Source organism: Arvicola amphibius, chromosome 10 (genome assembly GCF_903992535.2).
Source record: "Arvicola amphibius chromosome 10, mArvAmp1.2, whole genome shotgun sequence".
Classification (NCBI taxonomy): Eukaryota; Metazoa; Chordata; class Mammalia; order Rodentia; family Cricetidae; genus Arvicola; species Arvicola amphibius.
The window spans coordinates 57,897,869-57,909,428 of record NC_052056.1 but is presented as its reverse complement, the minus strand read 5'-3'; the positions used below and the strand labels follow the sequence as shown (position 1 = coordinate 57,909,428).

The following is an 11,560-nucleotide window of genomic DNA, read 5'->3' as shown; positions in this document are numbered from 1 at the left end:
TGGATGAGTAATACTGCTCATTTGATTTAAGGCTCTTCTGGGGCAGGGGCTTTACATGAGCCTGCTCATATAGTCCCTCATTCACATAATAATAAAGCTTTGGTCGCTTGTCTCCTCCTCATCATCAGAGCTTCTCTGTTCCTTCAGTATAAATTTCTGTCAATGACATTAGCTACAATTGTGCTAACTAATGCACCATAATATCTGCCAGGCTCAGCTATGATTCTTACTCCAGGAAATACTGATCTGGTTTGATCAAAGTGGTGATCTCTTCAGATGCAAGCTTAACATCCTTAGATGCAGGAAAGCGACCACCAGGTTAGCAGACACTAACCTCAGCTCCAATAGCAGAGATGAAGCACACTCAAAGTCTCTGGGTTCTATGACACCAACAACATAATAATTAGCTCTCTTGCTCTTTACAAAAGAAACCTGCAGGTCTTCTTTGCTAATCTATAGCAAAGAATGTGTTTCTGTGTGTGTGTGTGTCTCTCTCTCTCTCTCTCTCTTTGTGTGTGTGTGTGTGTGCACAAGAGCACAGGGACCCACAAAAGCCATGGGTGTCAGATGTACATGGAATTAGAATTAAAGGTGTTTGTGAACTGCCTGATATTAGCACTAAGAACAGAGTACAGGTCCTGTGTTAGAGCAGTGCATGAGTTTAATAGCTGAGCCATCTTTCCAGCCTGTCTGTGTGTGACACCATACTTAACAGAGGTGACAAATTGCTCTGGAATCATGTGTGGTAATCTGAAAAACCAACATTGCCTTTTGAATGTGCTCTGGTGACTTTCATCAACTCAGTTTGACTATCCTAAGTCATCACCTGGACTCCATCACTGCCAACATACTTAAGTGATTCTTGTTTCCAAGGATTTGTATGGGCGATCCTCTTGGAGGCTCCTGAGACTCTATAGCAACTGTATGTCAGTTTTTCTCCCATGGATGAGTCTGTCCTGGTGGCAGCTGGCTAATCCATTGTAACTCTACGACCATGATGTCATATGACTGCAGAAAAGAGAGCAATGGCTCAAGAAATAGCTCTCTCTTTCTCTTTCTCTCTCTCTCTCTCTCTCTCTCTCTCTCTCTCTCTCTCTCTCTTCTTCCCTCCCTCCCTTACTACCTCCCTACCTCTCCTAATTCTCATTACATAGTGCTGTGTAAACTATGCTATCTGGAACTCATAGAGATTCACCTATCTCTGGCTCTACAGTACTGGGATCAAAGATGTGCACTACCCACCTTCAATGAGGAAAAGCTTTTGTGTAGTGATGAGGTGAGCAGGCTTGCTTTTCATCCCACCCGGCTCCCACATAGCTAGCTTAGCCCCGGAAATAACAACACACAAACTGTATTCATTTAAACACTGCCTGGCCCATTAGTTTCAGCCTCTTATTAGCTAATTCTCACATCTTGCTTTAACCCATATTTATTAATGTGTGTAGCAACACAAGGTGGTGGCTTACCAGGAAAGATTCAGCATGTCTGACCTGGCAGCTTGCTCCATGGCGTCTGACCCAGAGAGTAGAGTCATGGCGACTGCCCAAGGCATCTGCCTCACTCCCAGCATCCTGTTCTGTCTATTCCACCCACCTATGTTTGGACCTATCAGGCCAAGCAGTTTCTTTATTAATTAACCAATGAAATCATCAGATAGATAGAAGACACACCTACATCACTTTTGTTTTAAAAAAGTCTTTCTTTAATTAGTTACTTTATTTATTTTTGGTTTGTCGAGACAGGATTACTCTGTAGCTTTGGAGCCTGTCCTGGAACTTGCTCTGTAGACCAGGTTGGCCTTGAATTTACAGAGATCCAACTGCCCCTGCCTCCAGCATTCTGGGATTAAAGGTGAGCAGCACCACTGCCTGGAAACTTAATTTTATTTTATGTAAATTTGTGTGTGCCTGCATGCATGTGGTTCCTCATTCATGTCTGGTGCCCATGCATACTAAAAGAGAGCGTCAGGTCCCCTAGTGCTAGAGCTACCTGCAGATATTAACTGGTCAATGAGAAGGGAATTGAATCCCAGTCCTCTGCCAGAGCAGCAAGTGCTCTTACCCACTGAGATTCCCCTTCAGCCTTGAAAAAAAGGAGCTTTATATCACCTTAGTTATTTCTTTGAACTGTCTTAAAGCCTACAGGAACATCATCATCAGAAGAAATCTCATTAATTTTTGACGCAGAATGTCATCAGCAGTGAAGTCTTCATTCCGGACACAGTACTCAGGTCTTCCTTGTTCAAGTTGTTCATGGTTTCTCTACGAGCGTATAAAAAATTGAGAGATGAAATTAAAGAGAGGATTTCCAGCTTATCACAAAAGCAAACTTACAGGAATGCAGAATCTTCTCTCCTTGGAGCAGCAGTGGAAACTTACCGAAATGCAGTAGTGGCCTGTTCTGTTGACTTCCTCCCTGGGTCAGTTTGGTTGCCTCAGCACAGTGAAAGGGATTTTAGGATAGCTTAATCTGAGGGGAAAGACTCACATGCTTGCAGTTCTGGTGTGAGAAGTCCTTCTGTCTATGTGTTGCTTTATTGAATAAAGCTGTTTTGGCCAGTAGATTTGCAGAATAGGGCAAGGCAGGAGTTCCAAGCAGATAGAGGAGGAGAGAGAAGGTGGAATCAAGGAGAAGCCATGTAGCCACTGCCTGCGACAGATGCCTCCACTGGAGCCTGCCAAAACTTTGCTGGTAGGCCACAACCTTGTGATAATGCACAGAATAATTGAGATGGATTAGCTTAGGATATGAGTTAGCCAGAAATACGATTAAGCTATTGGACAAACAATATTGCAATTAATAGAGATTTCTGTGTGATTATTTTAAGTCAGGTGGTCAGAAAATGAACTAGCAACCTCCAACTACAGATTGCTAAAGGAGTAAGTCACAAAACAATCCCATACCAGTTTGGAATTATGATTAATAAAAGGGTTATTTATTTAAAGGGGAAAACTTACAGATCACTGTCCTAGACAACAGCTTTCTTGCATGACCAGGAAGAGTCTGGTAGCCAGAAATGGAATCCAAAGCAAGAGAGGGAATGCACAGCTACCGCTGCTTTTTCAAGCCAAAGAAACCACACCCAAGTGGGTAGGTATCTTAAAGGTTATTGGCTGAAGGAGCAAAAGGAGCTCCTGCAACAGATTGCCTCACCAATGTGCACGAGCTAAATCCACATAAAACCTGAGAGAGCTTGGAAAGGAATTCTAGACACATACACACAAAGAAACAATGACAACAAAAACAACAAAAATTAGCCACGCTTTTTATTTTGGATGGGCTCTGTTTGCTGACAGCGTGCCATGGCTCCTTTAAGAGATGCTCCTGATTCAGCAACACACATACACACACACACACACACACACACACACACACACACACACACACACACACACAAAGCATGGTTTCAAAGCAGCAGCATCGGATAGGGTACTGTGCTACCAGCATGAACTCTTTCAAGAGGCTGAGCACTTGAATGGGGTTTGTGGGCATTGTGCTACAAGTTACTTGGTGGCAGCATTGGCCAGCTGGTTACCAGAGTTTAGGTGGTGAACATGGCTCCTACCTGGCAGTCTCAGAAGCAGTGTTGGACTGGGCTGAGTCAACAGGCAGGACTGCTGAGTTGGTCCTAGCTATGCCCATTTAGCATTTTAAAAAAGCACTTCTGGTCAGAAAATAATTACAGATACAAAGTTAAGACAGATACAGATTAAAAATGACCTCTAAATGGGTCACAGTGTTGGATAAATATATTAAGTCTTGGGAGAAAGAAGAAAAAGGATATAGACAGTTATTTTTTTAAAAAACTAAATGATTAAAAAAATAAAGTCTTTAAAGACACAGAGTACCAACAGGTCATAGATTAAAAGAGTAACGAAAAATACGCCACGTAAAGACGGAATATACAAAAAAAAGTCTGGATTATGTATATTATTGTGTTTTCTGCGAATTTTTGACTGTGAAGGAGCTAAGAACAGAGAGAAATTTCATTGTATGGGCTGCTAAGCTAAACCAACATGTATATTTTAAAGGTATCTTGACTTCAAAATTTGGGTTGAAGGAAGGACTTGTTGCTTTGGAAAAGAGGGTCTTCTTTTGTTTCTATATAGGATAAGAACCTGTGGATTCATTCCAGGCAAATGTGGTTTAATGTATCAAGACCCCCTGAAACAATACTTTTAACACCCCCAAAAATTACTTTGCCCCCAAAACAGCAGGAAGCAGTTAAGAGAGAACTACACCCAAATTCCCAAATATTGTTTATAAATGTTTGTTTACATTTAAAGGGGGATATGATATAGAGATCAATACTTTGCATTGGTATGGATCTTGGCTTATTGATACAAATTCAAGATCAATTTTGTTAAATATATATATATATATATATATATATATATATATATGCTCTTGATCAAGGTAATGTGATTGTGTAGCTCATTTAAAAATGTAATGTATAATTAAGAAATATAGGTTAATAGATAATGATCTATAATAGCCAAAGTTGTAGTCATGTTAGGTTTCCTAGATATATAGAGATATATTTCAGTCAGATAGGTAGTCTTCAAATCTATCAAAGACCTTAAGAACATGGCATTTAAAATGTTTTAAGAATTTAGGACTTTTCATGACACTGAGAAACACCTGCTTCTGGCAGTGCCAATCTACTTGAAGAGGATGATGGGCCTTGAAAAGACTCTTTATAGAGTTTGCTAGACATTTGGGCAAGAAACTGCTCTTCCTGAACAGTTTGACTAGACTTGCAGGACCCAAAGAACAATGACTGCTGAAGCTGCCGAAAGGTGAGACAGTCCTATGGGGTTTCTGCTTCATGAAAGAGTCTGCCAGATGTTCTGCAGGACACAGAAGAAAGTGACTGAAAAACTGTCAATATTGGTGGAATATCTTTGAAATTTCTTGCTTCTTGGAAAAGTCAGCTGGATACCATGGGCCTGTAGGCTGAAGATGGATACCCACAATATTACAGACAAAATTTGGGTGACTATCCAGGCAGTGAGATGTCTCTGTCAATTCTAGAGTTTTGGAAGTTGCTTACAATGCAATTCCTGTTAACTTAAGCAATATTGTATCTTTCTGGGGTCTTTGATGGAACTGAAGAATAGATAGTTATAATTATAGTTTCCTTAGTTACAATAAAATATAAAGTAGATATAAGTATTGTAACTATAATTCTTGCTTAATACCTGTTTTATTATATGTAATCTTACTATGTTAAAGTTAAAACCATCCTTTTTATTTAAACAGAAAAGGGGAAATGGTGTGGGAAGTTCTGTCTATGTGTTGCTTTTATTGGTTAATGAATAAAGCTGTTTTGGCTAATAGATTAGCAGAATAGAGCAGAGTGGGAGTGCAAAGTAGATATAAGAAGACAGAGTAGGCAGGGTCAAGGAGAAGCCATGTAGCCACTGCCAGAGACAAGTGCCTTGCTGGAGCCCGCTGAAAATTTGCCAGTAGGCCACAACCTCGAGGTGATGTACAGATTAAAGGAGATGGGTTAGCTTAGGATATAAGAGTTAGCCAGAAATATGCTTGATCTATTGGCCAAACTGTAGAAGGAACGGCGGGGCTGCATCCCGCCACCCGGCTGCTGGCTAGCTTTACACCTGAAATAATTACATGAAAACTGTATTCTTTTAAACACTGCCTGGCCCATTATCTGTAGCCTCTTATTGTTTAATTCTCACATCTTCCTTTAACCCATATTTAGTATTCCGTGTAGCACCACGAGGTGTGGCTTACCAGGAGAGATCTTAACCTGCGTCCATCTCGGAGAGGAGAATCATGGAGACTCACTATGGCAACTGCCTGAAGTGTCTCCCCACTCCTGCTACCCAGCATTCTGTTCTGTCTACTCCGCCTACCTAATTTTCTGTTCTCTTAAAGGGCCAAGGCAGTTTTCTTTATTAATTAACCAATGAAAGTAATATAGACAGATAACTCTCCTCCATCATTTCCCCTTTTTCTGTTTAAACAAAAAAGAAAGGCTTCAACTTTAACATAGCAAAATTACATATAACAAAACAGTTATCAAGCAAGTATTACAGTTACAATATTTAGATTTATTTTATCTTTTATCATAACTAAGGAAAGCTATAACTATCTATTTATTCTTCAACTCCATCAAAGACTCCAGAAGGATATAATATTACCTAAGTAAACAAGTCATTTGCAACTTTCAACTCTAGAAATGACAGAGACAACTCGCTGCCTGGACAGTCACCCAAAGTTCCTCTGTACCGTTGGGGCATCCATCTTCAGCCTATAGGCCCATAAGTATCCAGCAGACATGTCCATGAAGCAGGAAATTCCAAAGACAGTTCAGTCACTTTCTGCTGTGTCCTGCAGAATGTCTCGCAGACTCTTTAATGAATCAAGAACCCCAAAAGACCTCACCTTTAGGCAAGTTCAGCAGTCCTCTTTCTGTGGGTTCCTTGTGTCCAGTTTATGCAACAGTCCAGGCAAGAGCAGTTTCTTGCCCAAATGGCTAACAAACTCCATACGTAGCCTCTTCGATGCCCATCTTCCTCTTGAAGTAGATTGATGCTGCCAGGAGCAGACGTGTCTCATTGTCATGAAAACCCTAAGTTATTAAAACATTTAAAATGCCATATTCTGTAGCCTTTGAAAGATATGAAGAATGCCTATCTAACTGAAATGTCTCTATATATCTAGAAAATCTAACTAACATGACTACAAGCTTGACTATTATTGATGATTATCCATTAACCTATATTTCCTAATTATACATTACATTCTTAAATGAACTACACAATCACAATACCTTAATCAAAAGCAGAAATACATATACATATAACAAAATTGACCTTAAAATCTATACCAATGCAAATTATTCATATCTATATCATCTCCCCCTTTAAATGTAAAAGAACATTTATAAACAATATTCGGGAAAATGGGCGCAGTTATTTCTCTCCAAACTGCTTCCTGCTGAATGGGGGCGCTGTTAATTAGATCTTTCATGATGTAACCTGTGTGCCAGGTTCATCTCAGTCGGCAGTTGAGTGAAGTAATTTTTTGAGGGTGTTCACAGCAACTTTTCAGGAGGGCGTGGTCTATCATACCATATTGGGATAGAAGCAATCCACAGAGTCTCATCCTCTGTGAAAACAAAAGAAGAAACTCTTCCAAAGCATCATGTTCTTAGATCCAAATTCTGAAGTCATACTGTTAAGATGTCCATTCTGGTCTAGCCTGGCAGCCCATATAATGAAATGTCTCTCTGCACTTAGTTCCTTTACAATCAAAAAAAATCAAAGAAAACACAACAAAATACATAATCCAGACTCTCTGTGAATTTTCCATTTTTACGTGGCTTATTTTTACTCTATCACTTTACTTCTTTTAATCTATAACTATCTGTATTCTGTCTCTTTAAAGACTTTACCCTTTTTTAAGGCATTAACTTTATTTTTTATATTTTTTTTCTTCTCTCTCTCAAGCCTACGTACATTCATATGTCTGAATCTGTCCTATTGTGAATCTGTAATTTTTTTTACTATCCAGAAGTACTTTTGTTTTGTGCTTTTAAATCGCTATGCACTTAAGAATCTAAGCTGTGACATTCCTAGGTCAAAAACAGGTACTGTGAGCTTGCCACGCCCAGTCCAACATGGCGGAGCCGCTTATGACTCTGAATCGGTTGCAGCTCTGAGCTGCAGAGCTGTGGGCTGCTCTGGATGTTGGCTCCACCTCTCTCCAATTTCAAAATGGAGGATTACCATTTTCTGCTAGCTCTGGGGCTGCCAGGTAGGAGCCGCACTCAGCACTTTAACTCTGAGACTGAGCATGCAGCACAAAAACTCTTTTCATCCAAGTTACAACCAAATCTGACACGCAGAGCACTGCGCAGTCTGAAAACATCTCTCTATATGGCGGCAGAAATCCGCCATGCTCTCCTGCTCGCCTAAGCCTGATTCCGCCATCTGCCCAGGTGCAGGCAGGGAGCAGTGAGCCATCGGCATGGTCTCAGAGTACTATCTTTCTGATCCCAAGCAGGCACACAAACATCCAGTCCATAAAAGCCACTGAAAAGCTTTATAGCCAGAGTTTGCACTGGCGGCACAGCACCAGGAAGCCGCGTTTTAAAATGACTCAGCTTTTTCTCTGCCACTATTGCCGAAACAGGAAATCTCTCTACAGCATGTCCAGGCAAACAGCAAAAAGCTGTGTTAAACTCTCTCTCTCTCCTTTATTTAAAGCCCTCTCAGGTTTTTAAGTGGATTTAGTCACCACATTGGAGCGCCAATCTGTAGAAGGAGCAGTGGGCTGTGTCCCGCCACCCGGCCGCCAGCTAGCTTTACACCTGAAATAATTACATGAAAACTGTATTCTTTTAAACACTGCCTGGCCCATTATCTATAGCTTCTTATTGGTTAATTCTCACATCTTCCTTTAACCCATATTTAGTATTCCGTGTAGCACCACGAGGTGTGGCTTACCAGGAGAGATCTTAACCTGCGTCCATCTCGGAGAGGAGAATCATGGAGACTCACTATGGCGACTGCCTGAAGCGTCTCCCCACTCCTGCTACCCAGCATTCTGTTCTGTCTACTCCGCCTACCTAATTTTCTGTTCTCTTAAAGGGCCAAGGCAGTTTTCTTTATTAATTAACCAATGAAAGTAACATAGACAAATAACTCTCCTCCATCACCAAACAGTATTGCAATTAATAAAGATTTCTGTGCAATTATTTTGAGTCAGGTTGGTTGGGAAATGAACTAGCAATTTCAGCCAATACAGTTCCAGTTATGTCTCTTGATTGTTTTGCTTTAATTCTTTTTTCTTGCCCTAATACTCTTGGATTTCTCAGTTCTAATTCTCTGTCTCAGTTCTAATTCCAGTTTCAATTCTCTGTTACAAATCTCTGTTCCAATTTATTCTTGTTCTATTTACTCTACATTTTTTCTCTTCTTCTTTTTCTTCTTTATTTTTCTACATTCTTTATTCTTCTACATTCTTTACTTTTCCAATCTTATTCTGCTCTTACAAATTCTCAAGCACACACACACACACACAAACACACACACACACACACACACATATATATATATATATATATATATATATATATATATATATATATATATATATATATATATTAGCCATTCACTAACAACTTGCTACTAATAAAACTACAAGAAACTACAAGTCAAATTCTCAGGAACACAGGTATTCTTTGAGATACATAGAAAATCTTATCAGCTAATTTGTAGCTAACGGCAGCTGCAGTTGTGGGAAGGTTCCAGCCATCTCTTAAAGAGGCCGCTACAGGTTACAAAGGGAGAAAACCAAACCATTGAGAGATCTAAAGAAAAGCCAAAGAATATGTGCCATATTTTACATTTCTTAAGTGTGATTAATAATACCTGGACATGATCGGTCAGTTAGGTGCTATTGATCTCCTGAAGGACACAAGGATACACCAAGGATAGACACTTGCAATACCATAGTAATTCATCAGAAATCTTGAAGGACAAGATCTAGCAAGGCCAGACACCTGCAATTCCACTCTGTGAAACTTCCTATATGATCTCTCCAGAAGGACTTCCGTCTGGCCCAATCATCCTGTCAGGGAGGTAATTATAGAGAACAGGCTTCTAAGGGTTTTTTTAATGGCAGTGTGGGACAAAAGGTTTGACTATCTTATTTTTTGTGAGGATATACTGTTTGGGAAAAGTCATCCTACTAAGAGAACACAGGTAAACTGTGCCCAACATATGACAAATACACTGCAGGGGAGCATGCTATCAAACAAGAGAATGTGCAGTTAGAGACAGCCAGCAATTCCAGAGGCAGTGTTTTTCATGGTCTGTGCCTAAGTGACCTTAACTTCCAGCATATGTATAAGTATCTGGTGGGTTGGCCTTCTAAATGTCAGCTGATCTACTGCATAACCTTGTGGATACCATGAGAACCTGGGTTGGAGTACACCAGGGCCCCATCACCCTAGCTGTGGCCTGGGGAGCACTCAGCCTCCCTGGTAGGTGATATCCTTCTTATTGTTGTTGTTTGTTTTTTGAGACAGGTCTCATTAGTCAGGATCACACCCTAGGCTGTCCTGGAACTCACTGTGTAGACCAGGCTGGCTTTGAATTCACAGAGATCTGCCTGACTCTGCTTCCCAAGTGCTGGGACTACAACCATGTTCCATGTAGGTAACTCCTCAGAAAGGAACAAGACAGAAGGACATTCCAAAGAGAAAATTTACAGGACAAAGACCAGAAGGACAAGAGGACGGTCAGTGTTTGGTAAAACTGATGTTCTGGTGTGGAATGGACCATAGGGTTTTATGTTGAGCAAGAGATAGGAAGAAAGCAAAACAGAATAAAAAAATGTTATGTGGCCAAGCTAGCTGCAGAACTGAGATTTGATTTCTAGATAAATGTTTTTTTTTAATGTAGTTCCCAGACTAGCAGCATCAGCATTACTTCAGAACTAGCTAGAAGTATACCTTCTTGGGTCCACTCTCACACCTACTGGCTCAGAAACACTGGGGGTAGGTAATAACACTCTGTACCCAGGTGAGCCCTTTAAAAAAGTATGAATGTGTGTACACGTATGCACATGCATGCTACATGTCTGCAGGTAACATATAAGTGAAGGTGTCCAGGAGGCCAAAAAATGTGCCAGATCCCCTGATATTAGAGTTACAGGTGATTGTGAGTCTTCAAGAACTTAGCCACAGAGGATCAATCCAGCCCTCTATCCAGCTGACGCTAACATAAGATCAAGCTCACAAAGCTCACAAAGCTTTGGGAATCAGGAGGCCACCAAAGTCCACCACATAAAAGAGATTAGATCAGAATTGTTCTCTCAAAACATAGTGAGGGGTATGAATAATATCGCGATGTGTATATAAAGTATAGTTCTTTTTTGTTTTTGTTTTTTAATATTTATTTATTTATTTATTCTGTATACAATATTCTGTCTGTGTGTATGCCTTCAGGCCAGAAGAGGGTACCAGACCCCATTAGAGATGTTTGTGAGCCACCATGTGGTTGCTGGGAATTGAACTCAGGACCTTTGGAAGAGCAGGCAGTGCTCTTAACTTCTGAGCCATCTCTCCAGCCCTTGAAGTATAGTTCTTAAATTTTTGATTATTTTATGTGTATGAGTATTACCTGCCATGTATGTATGTATGTATGTATGTGCACGATATGTGGGCCTGGTGCCTGTGGAGATCACAAGAGGGTGTCAGGTCCTTTAATTCCAAGCACTTGGGAGGCAGAAGCAGGCAGATCTCTGTGAGTTTGAGGCCAGCCAGGTCTACAGAGTGAGTTTCATGACAGGTTCCAAAGCTACAGAGAAATCCTGTCACAAAAAACCCTAAACAAAAGAGGGAGGGAGGGAGGGAGGAATGGAGGGAGGGAGGGAGGGAGGGAGGGAGGGAGGGAGGGAGGGAGGGAGAGAGAAATCATATATGCAACAACTTGGGTAGGAGGTGAAGCAGGAGGGTCAGAGTTTAAGAACATAAGATGGCTACGTAAGATGAGGCCAATCTGGGGTGCATGAGACCCTGTCT

The 11,560-nt window shown here is 40.7% G+C and overlaps 1 protein-coding gene across 1 annotated transcript in view; it reads right to left on the bottom strand.

Moving 5' to 3' along the window:
- Positions 1-255: 255 nt before the first annotated feature.
- Positions 256-11,560, bottom strand: part of LOC119825567 (E3 ubiquitin-protein ligase DTX3L-like) — a 32,064-nt gene continuing 20,759 nt past the window's right edge. The window contains exon 6 of the mRNA XM_042055820.1: positions 256-380. Coding sequence (XP_041911754.1) covers positions 256-380 — 125 coding nt within the window. The remainder of the gene's footprint in view (positions 381-11,560) is intronic.